The 21,792-nt window shown below is 34.6% G+C and overlaps 1 protein-coding gene across 2 annotated transcripts in view; it reads right to left on the reverse strand.

Moving 5' to 3' along the window:
- Positions 1-21,050: 21,050 nt before the first annotated feature.
- LOC131148009 (probable apyrase 6) overlaps positions 21,051-21,792 on the reverse strand; it is a 63,201-nt gene continuing 62,459 nt past the window's right edge. For both annotated transcript variants that reach the window (XM_058097744.1, XM_058097745.1), the window contains one exon: positions 21,051-21,404. In XM_058097744.1, coding sequence (XP_057953727.1) covers positions 21,137-21,404 — 268 coding nt within the window. In that variant the 3' untranslated portion in view covers positions 21,051-21,136. The remainder of the gene's footprint in view (positions 21,405-21,792) is intronic.

Genomic DNA, 21,792 nt, shown 5'->3' on the forward strand with positions numbered 1-21,792 from the left:
CCTTATCCTATACTTTGGTGTTATTACTGCTGCATTCTAGAGTCAACAGAACCTAGCACCCTAGGCTTTGATATCAAACTGTAACGACCTCCTTATCTTATCATAAAATAAAAGATAATAAATAAAATAGTCAACCCGAACCCGTGGGTAACGGGGACACCTGACATTCACAGCGGAAACCTAAGCAGTAGTAAATAAAAATCATATATTCATAATCACAATATACATAATACCAGAGTCAAATATAATCCAAAACACGGTGTTTATCTACAAACTCCCAAAAATACAAAAATATCTCTAAGATCCTACATCAAAATATCCTAATCCTAGTTCAAACTTACCCTCCTAACGGGGTAGCACAACTGACTCAACGGCGGTCTCGACTCGCTAGTCCTTCTGGGTTTCCTAAAAATTGTTTAATGTTCGAGGGTGAGACACTTCTCAGTAAGGGAAAATAAACTAAATACAACTGTGTGACAATATGAATATTTGATGCAATTATACATATACAGTACATTTCATATTCCTGAAAACATTCATCATATCATATTGAATAATCATATACTTTCGTATTTTCTAATAAATCATACTCATCATGAAATATCTAATATAATTGATAATACTGAAAATTCACCTAGGATGTATAATTACCTGATGTCATGTATTACCCTTATGATGGGTTGTGCAACTCGAAGGCGAGACCCGAAAATGGTTGGCCAACCACTGCCGAGTCAAGAATGTCTGTAAGTATGATGAACTTGCCACACCCTGTCCGGACTGCCAGGTGGACGTTTACAACTCTACACTGAAAGCCACATTGACTATCCATATCCCACCCCTTTTTGGGGTGGTTAACACAAATCTGAACATAGATATCTGATCTGTATAGCAATGATACCGTGCTCCTATAACTGAACTAAACTAACATCCGGGTTCTGATAACATATAATACATGATAATATACCATTTAACATAAATAGATTGATAGCATTTTCCGTAGTAGCATAATACATACGGTCTTGCGCCGATTACTTTCATATCTGTGGCCTTGCACCAAAATTATACATATACATACGACCTTGTGCCGAAATCATACATTATACACGGCCTTACGCTGGCTATCAATAACGGCCTTGTGCCGAACATTTCATAAATATCTTTCTGAATAAATAATTCATTTATCATGTATTTGAAACCATAATGTACTGCATTATCTCATAATCTATAAAAATATGCTTTATTCGTAAAATTTTCATAACATAATACTTTTTAGGTAAAATAATATTCATGTCACACAATGCTATATAAACCATACATTCCATTCTAAAAATCATATTTCCTAGCTTATCATACTAATATATATACATTTCAACGTAATAGCAGTATTTCCCCAAACATGCATTATTACCAATCTTTTCATATATATTATACATGTTTCTTGAAAATAAATTTGCTGATAAATAATAATAATAATAATAATAATAATAATAATAATAATAATAATAATAATAATAATATAGTTTGCATGAAAAATAACTGCTTTAGTTTATTCCTTTACTGGCACTGAGAAGTAACCCCCTAAAAATTCACTCGTCCTACATCCGCAGGGTTCCCCGTTCAATACCCTGAATTTAATAATTCTCAGAACTAAACTTCAGTATTTTTTCGTAAATAACATTTCCTATAACTATGAGAAGACCAAATTTGGCATAAAAAGTCTTACCTCAATTCAGGGATGAACTTCAACTCAGTCCCACCAACAATCCGCTTCGGCAGATTTGGAGAGAATTTCCCTAAGAGCGTCGTGGTGGCCTCAGATCATTGATCCAGTGAACGACGAAGCCGAAATCTAAGAGAGAGGAGAGAGAAACCATAGGGAGGAGAGAGAGAGAGAGAGAGAGTGTTTCTGCCGATGTTTCTGCGTAAAAAATTGTGGTTTGCACTATTTATACCATGACCTTCGTCGACAAGCCACGTCACCTCGTCGACGAGGTCAAGAAGGTTACTCGTCGACGAACTCTCCCCCTCGTCGACGAAAATTAGGGTCGCCCAAATATCCTCTCGATATCTTCTCATCGACAAGGCACACCTTTGTCGATGAGCCCAGTACGCAACGTCGTCGACGAACGGTTCGCGTTCGTTGACGAAGCCTGTTGTGCCCCCTTTTCTTTTCTGTTTCCATTTTTCACTCTCTTAATTATCATTTAAATACCATTATTCTTCGGATCATTACATAACCGAAATGAAATGGGCAGTCTTCGTTAATTTGTTAACCACTACCCATATGGCATTCTGCCCATGCAACGTTGAAGGCAATCCTGATACAAAGTCCATCGAGATATACTCCCACTTCCACGTAGGGATGTCTAGTGGTTGAAGTGGTCCCACTGGCCTCTGGTGTTCTGCCTTCATCTGCTGACATGTTAAGCATTGACCCACAAATTTAGCAATTTCCCTCTTTATGTTACTTCACTAGAATGTTTCACGCAAGTCTCTATACATCTTCATGCTACTCGGGTGAACACTATAGAGAAAGCAATGAGCTTCCCCCAGAATCGTCCTCTTTATCTCTGTGTCATCTGGCACACAAAATCGAGTGTGAAATCTGAGAACTCCATCCTCAACAACATTAAAGTCTGTGTGTTGCTTATTCTGTATCTTTTCTACAATCTCCATCAACTCTGCATCTTTCAACTGAGCTATTCTGATTTTCTCCCGTAAAGTCGATTAAACCACCAGACTAGAAATGAACGCCTGATGAATCCCTTCTACCAATTCCACACCCAACCTCTCCAGGTCCATCACGATCTGGTGCGAAGCCATAACTGCTGAGGCTGACGTACCCCTAGATTTCTGGCTCAATGCATCGGCTACCACGTTCGCCTTTCCTAGGTGATAGCTAATGGTGCAGTCATAATCATTTATCAACTCAAGCCATCTGCACTGCCTCATATTCAACTCCTTCTAGGTGAAGAAGTACTTGAGACTCTTATGGTCAGTAAAGATCTCGCACCTTACACCATAAAGGTAGTGTCGCCAGATCTTCAACGCAAACACAACTGCTTCCAACTCTAAGTCGTGAGTAGGATAGTTCTTTTTGTACTCTTTCAACTGGCCAGACGCATATGCAATGACTTTCCCTTGCTGCATTAGAACACAACCAAGTCCCTTTTGTAATGCGTCACTATAAATTACAAATCCACCCTCACCTGATGGAAGGGTCAACACTGGGGTAGTGACTAGACGCTGCTTCAATTCTTGGAAGCTCTGCTCACATTCGTCGGTCTAGTCAAACTTCACATTCTTCTTCGTGATTCGTGCCAAAGACCCTCATAATCTGGAGAACCCTTCGAAAAATTGGCAGTAGTATCCGGAAAGACCTAAAAAACTTCTGACTTCCTATATGTTCTTCGGCCTTGCCCAATCAACTACAGCCTTTACTTTGCTCGGATCCACTAAAATCCCTTCCTTGGATACCACATAACCTGGAAATGCAAACTGCTCTAGCCAAAATTCACATTTTTTAAGTTTAGCAAATAACTTTTTTTCCTTGAGCACCAGAAGTACTAGTCCTAGATGAGTTTTGTGCTCCTTAGGGCTCCTCAAACAGACCAAAATATCATCTATGAACACAATAACAAACTAGTCTAAGTATTCGTGGAATACCCTGTTCATCAGATCCATAAATACCACTGGAGCATTCGTTAACCCGAACGACATAACCAAGAACTCGTAATGATCGTACCGAGTTCGAAAAGCAGTCTTCGCTACATCATCTGATCTAACCTTCACCTGATGATATCCAAATCACAGATCAATTTTAGAAAAATTTGCGTACCTTGAAGCTGATAAAACAGGTCGTTAATTCGGGGTAATGGATACTTGTTCTTCACTGTTACTTTATTAATCTCCCAGTAGTCGATACACATCCTCATCAACCCATCCTTCTTCTTCACAAACAACACCGGTGCACCCCAGGGTGATACACTCGGTCTGATAAACCCCCTATCTATAAGCTTCTGTAGTTGCTCCTTTAACTCCTTTAATTCAGCCGGAGCCATTCTGTATGGGGCTTTGGAGATTGGTGCTATCCCTGAGATCAGATCAATTGCAAATTCCACCTCACGATCAGGAGGCAACCCAGGTAAATTCTCTAGAAAAACATCAGAGAACTCTCTTATCACTGGGATATCTTCCAACTTGAGTTCCTCCTTTGGCACTTCCTTCACCACTGCAAGGTAACCCTGACATCCCCCCAAAAGTAACCTCTTTGCCTGGATAGCCGAAAGGATTTTTGGTGCCGAACGCACACACGACCCAACAAATACAAACTCCTGCTCCCAGGAGGTTTGAATACCACCTCCTTCCTGCGATAGTTAATGCTTGCGTAGCTGGATGCTAGCCAGTCCATGTTTAGAATAATGTCAAAACCATGCATATCAAGGACTATCAAATTAGCAGACAACACTCTCCTCTGAATCTCTACTCGATAATCCCTGATCACCTTCCTACATACTAACACTGACCTTGTCGGTGTGCCCACTACTAACTTTGTCTCTAGCAGTTGAACCTTTAACCCACATAATTTAACAAATCCCTGAGACACAGACGAGTGAGATGCTCCTAAATCAAATAATACAATGACACTATCTGATAGTATGTAAATAGGATATAACCCGACTTAGAAATTTCACCTTTAACATAATTAATGCAAATATGGAATAATGGAATTGATATAATATACGGGTTCTAATTTAATAATTCATATTCCAATTCTATCACAAGACTATTGAGGTAAAAATCTCCATCCTAACCTTAACTTCACACACATACCCACTCATCCTAACATTCCAACCTAAATTTTCTGAGTTCCAGTCCCTCAACCCAGAAACGAAACCATCGATGGATTTACCATGGTTTTCTGAAACTTGCGACTGATTCAGAAAATCATAGAAGTCCGTCAATAGATTTCTGCCTCCAAGCTTCCAGACCAAAACCCATCTTAACCTACCCAATCCTATCCCTATCTTATCTTAACCTATACTCTGGTAATTATCAATCCTCAAAGTCTGTAGAACCTAACAAACCTAGGCTCTGATACCATTTGCAACGACCCCGACCCGTCACTTGGGCCCGGAGTGCTACTTTAGTGACGTCTGTGTACCTAATACCTTGTTCATCGTATATAAAACACATATATGCAGCGGAAATGAAGTACAAAATCCTCAAATTACATTACCAGAGTTCTAACTATCTTTATACACAAATATATCCATTTTCACATAATTACATCCCATAAAACTAAACAAAAATAAAATCTCTATCAACACACTACCTATATAAATTTACACCTCTAGCCTGGTTTCTCTAGCCCGCTAGACCCGATCTCTAGGATTTCCTGAAAAGATAGTTTGTAAAGTAGGGGTGAGACACAATTCAGTAAGGGAAAGACTAAGTTAATGTGAGTGTGTGGCCAGCATACATTTAGTGTACAAAAAATAACCAGTTCACTAAGTTGATAAACACATTATGAAAACATTCTTATTTTACACTCACACGCACAATTAGCAAAGGATAGGGAAGATTACCCGCCCATACAAGTAGCTTCCCTTTGCTCTAATACCATTACTGTTACTAGGGCACTCGCCTTTCTCAGCAAGCCCTCGAAATTATCTTATTAATTATTCATATTCACATAAATTAATAGATATGCATAAAAGACACTCCCTATGACAAATACGCCATTTACTTCCCCTATGGCATAGGTTATGCGGCCCGAAAGCTAGATTAATGTCTTGGGGGATCCACCCAGACAATAGTCATCTGTACTCTCCACTAACATACTCCGCGGGTATATGCAGCTCCAACTGCTGGACCGATTGCCCTCACCCAGGGGGTGCATTCACCTCATGTAGGCAAATCGAACAAAGCCACCCTACACCTCTCAGCATGGGTGTGGGTGCATATGACCACATAACAAATCCCTAGCAACGGTATCATGCTCACAATACACTGATCCCAAGGGTTCCTAAAGCATACCATGCAATTTAGATAATAGAAATTACCATTTAAAATATCATTTCACATATATTTCCTGTTATTCTAAAAACCTGGCCCCCGACCACAAATACAATCCAACTCACAGCCGTTTAAATAAAACCCCGGCCCTTAGCCATCAACTAATAATCTTGGCCCTTGGCCAATCAAACAATACCCGTTCACTGGCCGTTATTTCAAACTCCTACATTTCATAAACAATTCCAGTATTATTGCAAGCATTATTAATAATTCTCAAACAATTCAGTATTTCAAAAACAATTCAATATTCCAATATCCTGAATCTAGATATATAATAATCCATACCAATTAAATCATCTGCCACACGATTTTCCACATTTTAACATATCCATATAAACAAACAAGCTTTCCACCATTCATTTTATTCAAAAATACCATACCATGTATCTTAGGTTTGTAAAATCCATTTCGAACGCTTGGTTTTCGAAATAGCTTTTAAATTTCCAAATGAATAAATAAATATTTATATAAACATAACAATTAAATTGATTCAAATTTTATAAAATTACCGACTTAACTTAATCCCCTTACCTGATTCTTGAAAAGCTTGCTAACACCCCGGCCTACGCCCCACAATGTTCAAAATCCCTGAAACCCTGAAATTAAAATTTCACTGCATTACTCATCACGATCCGTAGAGTAATTTTTCCTAAAATTTTCCTAAGTTCTGAAGACCCTAAATGGCTTAATAAAGCCTAAATTATGAAACTTACCCTCGATTTAGGATTGGTACCCCAGAACTTTAGTTTGAATACCCGCTTTAGTTAGATTGTAGAGAATCTCTCCACGAATCTCCTGACAATTTTCGTTCGTTAATTGGGCTTATAGTTTAAGAGAAATTGAGGTAAGTTTGAAAATTGGCCTTACCCCAAGAGATATGCCTATGCCGCTCCCACGCAGATCCTCTCCAATAGAAGTGTCGGTGGTAGCGAACAGAGTCCAACGGTATTTTCGGATTTTCGATCGGTCGAATATCGGAGACGAGATTGAGGAAAGTGGAAGAGAGGAGACGAGAAGACGACGAGATTGAGAGAGAAACTAAGAGCACTGGCGGAAATCCAATTCATATTGGATGCGCAGGAAATCCAATTCAGATTGGATTGAAATAGTCAAAGAAGCTTCCTGAAATATATTTTTTTATATCAAACTTTAACTTATATATTACATATATATTATAATACCTTACCTATATATATATATATATATATTATTTTAATATGTTTTTTTTATCATACTATTCATTTTACTTGTTAATTTAATTAATTATTTTAATAATAATAATTATTATTTTTAATTAATTTTTTTCTTGCGAGTTACTACAGAGCACATCAGTCAGCGCATTCCATGGAAATGTAGAGGAGCAAAGCATGAAATCCTTGTTTATTTCAAGTTGTATTATATTGTTTCATATTTATCATTCGGGTCTGTAATTATAATCCAAGGTCTGCAATAATTAATGCATGACAAAGCTCAAAGACCATAGAATGACCTTAGGGGTCACCTTCAGTCGACTGACGCTAGATTTTTTGGCTGAATTTAAAAGCCTAAGCCATAGACTGACCTTAGGTCCCTAAACACCTCATAACAAATCTCTTATAACTCAGAAGTTATAATTATGTGAACTGGGGTGACTTCTGGTAAAAATCAGGACTTAAATGAACACTTTAAGTGTATTCGGTCGACTGAACTCAAACCTACAGAGAAGCCTCAGTCGACCGAATTGACACGTGGGGAATTCCCAACGCCCTGGTTGACTGAAATCTTAGTTCAAATTTGACCTGATCGACCGAACCTCTGAATTTGGTCAACCGAACATGCTCTGGTAGATCAAACCTCGGAAGGTTCAAAATCGCCTTAATCTAGTCGACCAGAACCTTAGTTCAAAAATGTCATGATCAACCGAACTTAGTGATATGGTTGACCGAACCTTAAATATGGTCGACCGAAACCTCTCAGGTTGGACATTTTTACTGCGTTTTAAACAGGGTTAATTTTTATTAAACATAATTAAACAATTTCTAAAATACTCTATATGTCCCCTATAGTTAGATATTTGCCCTACTCTGTATATACCCCCTCATTTGGTGTGATTAGCATGAAATTAGCAATTTGATTATTTCCTCTGAAATTTTGAGAGCATTTTCTTCACACATAAGCCACATACTCTTCCCCTGCTCATCCTATTGCAAAATATCTTTGAGTGAGAGTATTCTAAGTGATCCTACAAGTCCTACTATTGCTCAAACTCTCATACTCACAAATTGCTTGTTGATTTTTTTTGATTGAGAGTTAAGCCCAAAAGCTTTCCCCCTTGAGTTAATCAATATTCATTTTGTGGGGAAAACTTTTTATTAGCTTGTGAGTCTTTGCATTGTTTATTGCAAGACTCTTAAGTTTGTCTTGTGTTTTGTAGAAAATTTTTTGACAAACTTGATTTGAAAAATATTTCTTGTGCTTAAACTTTGAGAAAATCATTTTGAGATATTTTGGTTATATCTTTGGAAATCTTTGAAGCCCTATTTGTGGTTGATATAAATTCAAAGATAGATTGATAATACACTCTCACACTTGATTAATTATTGACATTACCTTGAGTATTATTTCACATATTTGCACTGAGCTTATAGTTCTTATCTTTTGGAAGTGCATTGATTATTGCTTGTGCGTATTGGTACAAATATGCTTGTTGGAGAAGCACTCATTTTGTACACCCTTTGTATGTTAAATTGGTTGTATTCCAGGCATGGCCTGAGGGGGCATTAATCCAGTTCGGAAGGATTGGTTGTAAAGGTTGAGGACAGCCCTGCTTTAATTTGACCTGGTTGTAAAATGTGTCACTCCATCCGTTAAGTGAGCAATAGTGGTAATCCTTGAGCTTGTGAGTTGAGGTGGGTACATAGGTTGTATTGACCGAACCGCGATAACATTTCTTGTGCTTGCTTTAATTTTCGCACTTAAATTTACGCACTTGAATGTTGTTATCTTAATTACTGTGAATGTTTTAGAAATAGTGAGATTGTTTCAATTGCTTTACATTTTTGCTCAGTTTGATTTCTACTGAATTGGTTAATACTTAGAAAAACCCTAGGTTGGGAAATACTGATTGTGATTTGAATTTGACATAGGAAAGGTTTAAATTTCCAATTCACCCCCCTTATAGGAATACACTAAAGTCAACACACACTGCCACATACTAAACACACACCCATATGCATGATTACGCATTCGCGGAATAACACATGCACATATACAATCATGCATGCATATTACTTACTCTCTCACCATGCATGTATACACACACTTATGTACCCATGAATGCATGCGAATGCACCCACTCACACATGTAACACACACTTCTATGAGCACGCTATAACATGCATACAACACCACCATACACATATATGCATACATACTCTCCATCACACATGTTTGTACTCACAAATGCATACACATGCATGAATGCACAAACATTGTCTCACCAAGAAGGAACGCACTCACAGAATAGAGAGAAAGATAGAAAGCTAGAGAGAGAGGAGAATAAGGTAGTGAAAATGAGAGTGGAAGTACCATAAGTGGAGGGGGAGCCCTTAGGTTGAGAGATAGAGAAAAGAAAGGAAGGAGAGAGAGAGAGAGAGAGAGAGAGAGAGAGAGAGAGAGATGGAGAGACTAGGTCGAGCCCCCTTCTTCTTTGTGTTTTTGGGGCTTAAAAAGACAAAAAAAAAAAAAAAAAAGGATTAAAAAATAAATAAAACAAAATAAACAAATAAATAGAAAGGGGCAACTGGGTCTTGTTTGGTCGAAGCTAATATGGGTAGATGGGTGCTTGTGGTTGAGAGGGAGGTTAGGGAGTTCAAGGAGGTTAGGATAGGTGAGTTAGGTGGTGGCAAGGGTGGTTTTGGTATAAAAAAAGGGGAGAAAATTGGGGTGGGGGTGGTCGGCAGGTTTTACTTGGGAAACTAGGGTCGATAATGATGTCAACTGCATGGGGAAAAAGGTCGTGGGGGGGGGGGGGGAGGCAAAATGATGTCTTTCCCCCCCCTGTTATATATTTTTTAAATAAAAACTAATGCAAAACCACACTGTTTTGTTAAGTGGTTGGTGTGTGAACAACATACTTGTGTGAGTTTATTATTATTTTAAGTTAAAAATAAAATGACGCCGTTTTGGATCCTGCGAGTGCATAACAATATGCGCTCGTGTATGGTCCTTTACGCACACGACCTGATTTTGTTTTTTAGTTTTTTTTTAATTTAATATTTTAGTTATTTATTGATTTCAATAATTAATACTGTTATATTATATTAAATTTTTTAATTTTTAAAATTTTGATTTTTTAAAATTTCATTTAAACAAAAACATATATGTGAGGTCCATAAAAAAGGGCTAAGAATTCTAGAAGTGACCAAAAATGTTAGAAAATTACAAAAAAAAAAAAAAAAAAAGTTTTTACCTTGATTTTTGTGCAAGAGGTCAAAATCATTGTCAAATCCTCCTTGCCATTTTAGACTATCCGAGATCACGTGGTGTAATCATAATTGGTAAATAGAGAGGCAAAAAGTCAGAAATGACAAAAACTGTGTTTTGCCTTGATTTTCATGCATGAGGTCAAACACGCTATTAGATCTCTGCTCTTCATACTTCCCTGCCTTGGATCATTTGATGTAGTCAAAATTGGTAGAAAAAAAGCTGAAAAACTCAGAATGATAGGATTTTGCCTCGATTTTTGTGTATAAAATCAAAATCACTATCATACCTTTGCTTATTATTTTAAAACTATTTTGAAACATTTGGTGCATTCAGAATTGATAGAAAGAGAGCTAAAAAACCCAAAATGATTGGGGTTCGGCCTCAATTTTTTTTGCACAAGGTCAAGATCATTGTCAAATATCTTCTTACAATTGTGGACTACCTCGGATCACCAAGTACAATAAAAATTGACAGAAAGAAAGAGTAAAAAAGCCTATAATGACATAATTTTGCCTCGATTTTAGTGTCCATAGTAAAAAATGTTGTCACACCCCTCCTTAACATGTCACATTGTTCTATATCACCTCGGTACAATAAAAGATGGTAACAAAGAAGCATAAAAATTTGACATAAAAAGTAAAAGTTAGAGAGAGGTAATTAAGACATGTCAATCTCGATTTCAATCATTCTGTCAAAATGACCATTGCCAATAGTTATTTTCTCACCAAACAATTTTTAACCACCCCCCCCCCCCCCCAAAAAAAAAGCAAAAATCAAAGAAAAATAAAAAGAGACAACAATTTCTTCACTAGGTGGTCAACCAATCGCTTAAGGCAGTTGACTGACCTTTCTCTCATTTTATTCATTTTGGTGCTACCCATAGGTGGTTGATCGGTCCCTAAAGGCGATTATTCAATCTAACCATTATTCATAATTTTGAATTATTTGCATATGATTAGTTAGGAATTTTGGGCTGGTCATGTGTCCCATTGATGCCACATGTCAACCTTCGACATTAGTAGTTGATGGTTGATGATTATCAGTAGTTATTTTCAAATTTGAATTCAAAAGGGGGCTTCCCTCCACTCCACAAGAGGTCTTTAAAAGGACTTGTTTTGGGAGAGATTAAGGCATGTATAAGTGAGGGGGGCAAGGTAAGGATTTCAAGGCATTTTTGTGGGTCAAAAGGGGACTTTCTATTGAAGGAGAGAAAGGAGAGAAACAACAATCCTCTTCTTTTGAAAGGGACTTTGGGATGTGTTTCAAAGTGAGGGGTTTTTTATTTGATCCATTTGAAGTTTATTTTTCTAAAAGGTAAGTGGTTTACCCTTTACTTTATTCATTTCTATTCGTTTCGTGAAGTTTGGCATGTTAAAGCATGCTTATGTATCTTTGAATGTTATGATTTATACTTTATGATTTCTTTACTTTCCCATGTCAAAAATGCATGCTAAATATTGGAGAATATGTTTCTATCCTGATTGCACAGAAAGAAGCATGTTCAAATGCCAAAATTCCATATTGTCCTTGAAGTCCATGTTTAGGAGTCAATGGGTACTGGCGGTCAACTGGCAAATCCTTAAAATGCTCATTTTTTGCATTCTCTTGATTTCCTTTAGGATTTCAAGCATTGTGGTGTTTCTACACATGGTAAAGCACATTTAATTAATATTGATTGATCTTTCATTGTAGTTTTCATGGTCTCTCTATAAAAAATCAATTTTTCATCAAAACAAATGGATTTGCATGGGTTTTCAAAAAAATTTCATGGTTTTTTGCATTTTTTTTTAAAATTATTTAAGGTCGTACATCCATGAAGTGTGGTTATGATATTCTCCAATATTTTACAAATAATTTTAAGTCAAGTTTATGGTCCTCCCTCCAAAAATACACATTTTTTCAAATGATTTTATGGTTCTACTTTAAAATAAACCAAACATGTCCTTTAGAGAATTTAACTTTTGAATGAACCCTTTATGTTGCGACTGTTGAATGATTTAAAAAACCTATTTTCTGAATGATAATTCGAAATATTTCAAGTTGCATTTTATAGTTTTCCTTCCAAAGAAATCAAGTCATGCAAATTTATTTTTATTTTCAAAAAATAATCCTAAAAATGTTTTTAAACTTGAATTTAAAATATTTTTTTTAGGAACTACAGATGACTTGATTCCCCTTTTGAGGATATGTAGACACTCTACTTTGTAAATTCAGTCATACAAAAAAAAAAACCAAATTCCTTCTTCATTTCTTCATTATGTGTATGCTTGCATGTGTTTTATATGATTGGATTTGATTAGGCATTAAAGTAGTAGGACTTTCATGAGGTTTAGTCCTCTAAACAAGTCTTACAAAAACCTTTTCAAAGGGGTAAAGATGGAATAACATTCTAAAATGAACAATTAAGGGAATGCAAAAATGCAACGGGCAATTGACTGACATCCACAAGTTGTCGACCGCTTGGTTTTCAAAATTAACCTCTTCATTTTTTCAAAACTTCAAATGCTTATTTCCATAAATTAAAACTATTTCAAAATGACATGTACATAAGCACACACAAGGTAAGCATGGTCACTATTCAAAGGAGCGGGTTATTTAGGGTGCTAACGCTTTAAATTCTAATTAGAATTAATTTAAAGTGTTATCTTCTCTATTCACAAATGTTCCCTCGAGCCTAATCACTTTAAAAAAGGTTTTCCTTTTTTTTTTTTTTTTCAAAAATTAAAATAAAGTAACGACTCTGTCTTTCAAAGATAAAAAGAATAAGTTAGATGAACAGATAATTTAATACTCTATACTTGTTTAATTTTAAAAACAGTTATCAAATGTTGACAACCCAAACGGGTACTCAAAACCCGACATCGACGACCATCAACAAAGATGAACATCTTTGTACTACTCAAATCCGAAGTGTAATAGTAGTGACCCTGAAGATTGGGTTGTTGGCATTAAATGAGGAGACCATGATTGATCTCCTCCTTGTTTTCTCTCTCTCTCTCTCTCTCTCTCAAATAAAAATAATATGTAAAGAAAAAGATTTTAAGTTTTGATGATGAAGATGAACATAGCTGCTTCTACTAAAATCTCAAGAGTGTAATGGGTGATGAAAGGAGGTTGTCAGAGAGCAACATCTAGTAGGCTCTCCCTTCCTTTAAACTAAAGTATGGCTTCTCTACTTTAGTAGCATGCATGCAAATAATACAACGAAGGGAAGAGAGAAGCAAGAGAAGAAGGAAAAGAATGCAGATAATACCGCAAGGTAGGGTTATTTAAAAATATTTGAAAATCAAATCTATTTGATAATCTACTCTGAACCCCAACTTTCCAATTTACCTTAGTTCAACTTTATTATATATATATATATATATATATATATATACACACACACACACACACACACACACTTTTATTTGTGTTATATATAAAAGTATAAATGTTACGAATTATTTTATGAATAAAAATGCCCTTATCTTTTGAAAGTAAAACTAAATATTCTTTAAAAAATTACACTAATGCACTCTATATAGAGAGTAAATTCAGACAAAATTAGAAAAAATTGCATTAAGAATGCTTAGAAGTTAATGTTTGAATTAAAAAGGGAAAAAAATTCATTTAATTAACAGCATAATAAACTAATTAATAGTATTACATCTCTATATCTAATCATTTTGTGGAATAATATTTTTTCTATTTTAGAAGTAAAACAAAATATTCATAAAAGAAAGTAAATTGACCTAATTTAGATAAAATTATATTTATAAATATATTTTTAGATAACTTAAGTGTTTGAACATAAAAAAGAAACTTCATTTGGCTAAAAATATGAAATAAAAACATTCTATGTGCTCGTCAGATATAAAAGTACAAATAGTATAAATTATTTCATAAATTGAAATATTATCGTCTTGGTTTGGTTCATGAACCAAATTTGAAGCAAAGCAATACATATATAATTATTTATAAGATATATATATATATATATACACGCGCACACTCTTTCATTTGTGGTATATATAAAAGGATAAATACTGTAAATTACTTTGCGAATAAAAATGTCCTTATCTTCTGAAAGTAAGACTAAATATTTTTTGAAAAATTACATTTATATACTCTATCCAGAAAGTAAATTTAAACAAAATTAGATAAAATTACATTAAGAATGTTTAGAAGTTAATGTTTGAACCAAAAAGAGAAATTTTTTTCATTTAATTAAACAATAAAATAAACTAATAGTATTACATCTCTACATCTAATCATTTTGTGGAATAATATTTTCTACTTTAGAAATAAAACAAAATATTCATAAAAGAAATTAAATTGACCTAATTTAGATAAAATTATATTTATAAATATATTTTAGATAACTTAAATGTTTGAACATAAAAAAGGAAACTTCATTTGGCTAAAAAAATGAAATAAAAGCATTCTATATACTCGTCATATTTAAAGGTTTGAATAGTATAAATTATTTCATAAACAGAAATATTATTATCTTTTAAAAATTAAGATAGAGAATTTCTTGAAAAAATTAATTTAATAGAAATGAGATAAATTAACATTTACAATTTTTTTTGAGCACATCAATATTTTACCATTAAAACATTCATTTCATTAAAAAATAAAAATGTAAATGCTAAATACTTGGTTTAAATTCTTCTAATGTTTTTTTCTTTAAAAATTATTATGAAGTGTATAACATCATTTAGAGAAATAACAGTATTACTTCTAAGATAAAGTATAGAAATAAAATTGTAGACTGTCAATAATTACTTTTTGACCAAACATTTCATAACTCAGCTGAACAATTTAAGAATTAAGTTAAACAAAGAGAAAAAGAATATTGTACAGGGCTGTGTACCAGCCACTTAAAGGTAAACGACTGACCCTTTCCCTTACTAGTTTCTTCATGCATGAGTGAAGAAAATTGGATTCAACTCGATAGTAGTTAACTTGTCTCCATAGGGTTTTTTATCAGTTATATTGAAATTAAAATTTTGAATTCTTTTCTTTTGGTTAGACAGTGGTTTTGTGTGTGTCATGTGTCCTAATTATTACCACATGTCAAGTAAAAAATCAAGGCAATGGTAGTTTTTGGTTAGTAGCTATGGAAGTTGAAATTTTAAATTTAAATTTCAAAATTTAAATTACTTCCCCTCTATTTTGCATGGTTTATAAATAGACCATGCATGGATCTTTTTGGGACATGTCGTAATTGTAAAATAACAATACCAAGATTTGCTTTTAAAGAAACGATTGAAAAGATAATACAAAGTTTTATGACAACAATCAGATTATACCAATGTGTATAACCATGCACTCACTAGATGTGTTTCAATGGTGAAAGGACAACAAATAGAAAAACAGACGAGGACACAACCAGTCGAGATGTGTGTCTTGCTCTGGTGGGGGGGGGGGGGTGTCTTATTTATAGTCTCTGGTCCATGGAAGAAACACATGGGTGGCTCACCCACCATGGTAGGTGGTGGCGACTTACCTACCATAGCCGCCGTTGACATTAGTGGTTGTCATTCATCAACTGTGGCTACCGTTCACACTAGTAGCCGTCGCTTACCTACCGTGCCCACCGTTCAAATTGGATAGTCCCCGAACCCCACTGTTTGGGGGGCAATGCCCCCCACCGGTGGCGCTGCCTCAGACCCCCGTGTCTCGGAGGGAAACGTCTTCTATCTTCATAGTACCAATGCGGTCTACCACTTCGACCTCATCTGAGTCATACGTCAAGTAAGTGTGCCAATCAACTTGTAGGAGGTCAAGTAAGTGTACCAATTAACTTGTAGGAGGTGAGCATTATGCACATATATACCAACATTAATGGGGAACATGAGAGCTTGAGGTTGCATGAGTTATTGAAGAGAGTTCAAAGTTTGATCTTGTTAAGATATATTCTCTTATTTCATTTCTACTCTTTATCTCCATATTTGTTTTCTTTCTGAGTGATCTTTTTCCCACAAGCCTATAGTGTTTTTATGATTCAAGTCAGCCGTATCACCTTTCTCTTTTCATTTTCATATTTGCATTTCAATTATGTACATATAGGTTTGCATTGTTATGTTTTCTTTATATAGTGCAATTTTCTAAATGTCAATTTGTCTAAGGTAATGATTTTAGTGTTTCTAAAATGTAAGGTATGCAAGCTTCTCAACCAAATTGATTTTGAGAACTTTTATTTAAAAATACAATTTTTAAAAAAAACTTACAAAATTTTCTACCCACTTTCCTATGTACGCGTGTGGATTTTTTCAAATTGATATGTCATCTAGGATATGTTTAGACTGAATTCATGTTCTAGTATCGTAGAAATTTGCATGAAACTTACAAAAAATGATGAAGCTATTTGCAACCAGTCAACTAACCTCAAGGGTACAGTCAACTATCTTTCTTCTGCAAGTGGTTAATTGACTATTAAGGCATGATCGACCAGTTAATACAAAGGTTATTTTTTGACTATCTTTCTAATTTTTTTAAAATTTTTTGAGTCAATACTTTATTTATACAGTCATGGGAGTGTTTAGTAGAGTCTGCTAATTATCCAAATGATGTTGATTTTATTGTTTTCTCTTTAAAAAAATATAAAAAAAATATCATTTTTCAAGGATTTTCTAAAATAAAGGTTTGTCTTTTGAAATGAATGTTCATGATATGCTTTTGAACATATTTCAAGATGATTTTACTTTGATTTCAAGTGTTTTCAAGGTGTGCTTGTGATTCTCCTGCCAAAAAAATCAATAATTCATTTAAAAAATGAACCATTTTTCAAACTTTTAGGGTGGAAAAATGTTTGTTTTCTAAAAGCTAAGATACTTCAAGGCTTTGTTTATGCAAAAAATTTTATGAAAAATTGTGTTTCTTTTTTACCAAAATATTCATTTCCCCCCAAGATTTTAAGGTTTATTTGAAAACTCAAAAATATTTTTAAATTGAATTTAAAAGTGTTTTGGGGAACTACAAATGGCTTGATCTTTCTTTTAAGAAAGTTTGTAGGCAGTCTATTCCCATGGCTATAACTTAAAAAACAAAATCTTTTTTCTTTGTTTATGTTTTTATGTGTTTTTGTTTTCTTTGGTCATTTTTTGAAAAGACATTGAGTAGTGGGATCTCCATGGGTTTTAAACCTCTCCATGAACTCCATGAAAACTGGAAGACTTAAAAAAATTTTGAAATGAAAAAGAAAAAAAGGTGGCTACCTACTGTAGGTGGTTGACTATCCATTAGGGGAAGGTCGACCAACCGTACTTGAGAGTACAAACCTCTAAGGATGGTTGACCGTATTTGCATTCTCTCATTTTTTTGAAAAAAAATCTTTGAAAATCCTATTTCATAAAAATTAGATTCTTTAAGGAAGATAGACATATAATGTAAGAGTGGTAATTGTTCTTAAAATGGGTGTTTGAGGGTACTAGGCACTTGGTCCTTATTTTAAAGAATTAATGGGTTAACTTCTTTATAAACAAATGTACTCCTAAACCTAATCTCTTTTAAAAAAAAAAAAATGTTTTCCTTCATTTTGCCATTTCAAAAAATAATGTGGCGACTTTGTTTTCAAAATGAAAAGAGTGAGATAGAAAACCGATGGCTCGATTTTTTATATTTTACTTGTTTTTCAAAATAATCACCAAACTTATTGGCAATAAACGAGTCACTTGGGTTTGGTGTCAACAAGATCTATAAAAAATTCTCCACGTGATAAAATTTAAATTTATTCAAAATTTAAAAAGCTCATTAATTGATCATTAAATAAACAAAGAATAACTATTGTAAAGATTTTAGATGGCAAATCACAATAAAAATTGGAACAATCTTATGAATATTTTTCATAAGAAAAATTCATATATTGAGATTATTTTTCAAAATGAAAAGTAATAAAAATGTGTATGCATTTATTATAATTTTTGTTTATAGCATTATATAAACACTGAAATGTAATATTTCAAATAATTTTAATTAGAACATTCTTTCTCATTCCATATACTATATTTTAAAGATTTATTGTATCCGTGTATCTATGTAGAGCCACAACAATTTTCCATGCTTATGTTTGTATTTTATAGTTTTGAAAAAAAAAAATATAACTATTTATAAATAAATTTGAGCCTTCATACTTTAATATTTGTAACAATATATTATTAGTTTGTTTTTAAAATATAAACTATATCCAAACTTTTTTATACAATATTCTTCACGTGCAATCACATGCCACGCGCATGACATACTTTTTAGCCTTATAGATGTCTTAAAATTGAAGAATCAATACAAAGGGGCTATGGCTCAAATGAGAAACCTAAAACCGAAAAGGCCCAAAATCCTACCTTTGCATTTTGTAATTTTCCCTCTACAAGTCTTTTTGGCCTGTTGCATAGGCCTCACACCAGTCCTATAAGGTTACAACTTACCTCTCTTTTCCACTCTTTGTTGTGCAACACAGTAGCCTACCAGTTTGAAGTGTGAACATTTTTTGGGACTTCAAACGAGAGTGTCAACCACTACTGTTGCTGTTGAGCACCTCGAGAGTGTCAACAAAGCGACCGACACTCTATATCATCGGCTGTTGTCAATTCGTTGACTATTGTTAGAGAGTTCATCCTCAAAACCTAGGTATTAAGAAGAGAGGGTTAAGAGGATCTTATATTAACTTTGGAACTACTCACAAGACGATGTGAGACTGGACGTACATTAATACTCCCTCTTGAGCCCATGAGGGAAATGAGGCGAGGAGAGCCAATGGGGGGAAATAAGGCAAGGAAAAGTCCAACCCATGCAGGAGTCAAGCAGCCCAAGACCCAACTCTGATACCATGTTAGAGAGCTCATCCTCAAAACCTAGGTATTAAGAAGAGAGGGCTAAGAGGATCTTATATTGGCTTTGGAACTACTCATAGAGACGATGTGGGACTGGACGTACATTAATAGCTATCGTTATCAATCTACCAATCTACTGCTGCTGAGCATGCTCCCCCAATAGTCTCACTCTGCAAAAAATCTAATATCCATTTGCACAATTCTTATTCTAAAATTTTTAGTTCGTTATGAGCAATGTTATGACAATCAATTAAAGTTGAATAAACAAACCAAACTATCAAATAAACAATAAGTTCAATTCAACGTTAGTTCAAAACATTGGCAAGCCAATACCTTTGGTTTTGTTTAACATTATATTGTTCGGTTTGATTACTTGAACCATGAACACTTACACAAGCGTTAATGAAGGTTCACTGGCTAGTAACTTTTAAGCTCATTGCCTATTAAGTTTGATTCTCTCCCTAAAAAAGTTGGAACTCTCTCCAAAAGTACAACAAAAAAGAAATGAAAAATAAAAGGTAAGACTACCAACATTAACGGCAAATGCAACGCAACTACTGATTTTCCTCCTTAGGTTCATTATGTTGTGATGCTAGTTTCCCTTAGAATGCTCTCTCTCTTCAATTTTGCTCACCCAATATACTCTCTCAAGATAGAGGAGGATAAGAAGAGAAAGGGAAGAAAGAGAAGTGCCCTCCTCCCCAAACAAGTCGCATCCTTGTCCTTGGTGGAAATGCGTTGAGATACTTCCAAAACCTTTTTACTTTTTGAGAGTTAACAAATAGTCGAATTGAATAGAACCATGAACATTGAAACAATATTTGAAGGATAATGACTGTAATAAAAATAATTTGAAGTTTAGTAACCTCAATGAAGTTTAATTCACATCAATCAAATTTAAAAGTTAAATGGACATCAATCAAATCTAGGTGTGGAACTACCAACGCACAGGATGAAAATGCGCATTTGTACTGTGAATTAATTGGACTGTTTGAAGATTTGTCAGTGCTTTTGAAATATAATATAAACAAATTATCTTATCTTTTAATTGCTCTTTATAAAAATTTGAAAACCATAAAAATATTTTTTTTTTCAAATTTTGATATAACATGCAAAAACTAAAAAGCAACATAACATTTTTAAAATTGTTTAAAATTTTCAAGATACAATCTTCTTCTTTACAATTTAAAAAGGTCATACTGATCCCTCTATGGGTAATGTTAAATCATTTTTCCTTTTAACATTGGCGCCAATATAATCAACTAAAAGTTGAGGTTTAAGAAGTGAGAATTTTTGCTTATTATCAAATTAACCAAAGACTCCTATTCCATTACCTGAGCACATTGTTAAACCGAAGATCTGTATTGCTCCAGAAATTCCAAGAGCCCCAGGCTGGTATGAGGAAGATTGCAGAACCTGTCTGCATTTAAAGAACATCAACAGTTCCTCCACCCAACCATAAACCGCAAATCCTTGACTCAAAGTCCTTAACCCATGAAGCTCTCAACTGCAAACCAAGATTCTCATCTGTATGATCCTTGCAGCTGAACAAACTTACACTTTCACTCCCTCTATATTTTAGACATTGAATGTGGATCGAAGCAGTGAAGCCCTGACCTCTCTCTCTCTCCCTCTCTCTCTCTCTCTCTCTCTCTCTCTCTCTCATGTACAGTTCAAAGAAGAGGTGTATGATCATGGAATATACAAGTAATTTATAGGATCTCAAAAACATAGAAGGAAAGAAAGAAAAAAGAAATGACGCGGGATTAACAAAATCACCTGGGTACGCGGGTGACAATATAACGCCCCTTTTCTAAGTCATATATTGTTTTTAACTGGGGTTTTCGCAATTTTAATACAAAGTATGCTGCAAGCGCGACTATTAAAAGAACAGCAAATAACGAGAAATACGTGATTGATTCAATTCCATCTGTCTGGCCCAGATTACCCTGTTCCAATTCAAGGGGTTCCAGCATTGTTTGGAGGATGAAAGCTCCTAGTGTCCAGTCAAGGGGAACACTTGTACCATTTGCAAATCCAACCCTGCAGACAATAATTTTCAGACCTCAGTTTCATTATTTAAAAAGCTACTTTAAAACAAATAATCTCAAACCAAAATCAGAATGGAAAACACTTGCTGCTTAGTTTGATCCCAGTGTCTGGTAGCTCCTAAAGAAATTCAAGAGTCAAGGAAAATATTCCACAACATGCATGCATGTGCTGTGGATATGAGCAAACTTGGGCAGTCTAAGACTAGATAAATTGCTTTAAAAAAGTTAGGAGCATAAAAGAATAGCATGCACATCTGAAAAAGTATTCCACAAGAAAATCACCCCCCCCCCAACCCCCCCCAAAAAAAAAAAAAAAGAGTCAGTACATGCAAGTGAATAAATATAACCTCTTTCTCATTCCATGAGATGGAATAGGAATC

The sequence above is a fragment of the Malania oleifera genome, chromosome 2 (assembly GCF_029873635.1).
Source record: "Malania oleifera isolate guangnan ecotype guangnan chromosome 2, ASM2987363v1, whole genome shotgun sequence".
Lineage (NCBI taxonomy): Eukaryota > Viridiplantae > Streptophyta > Magnoliopsida > Santalales > Ximeniaceae > Malania > Malania oleifera.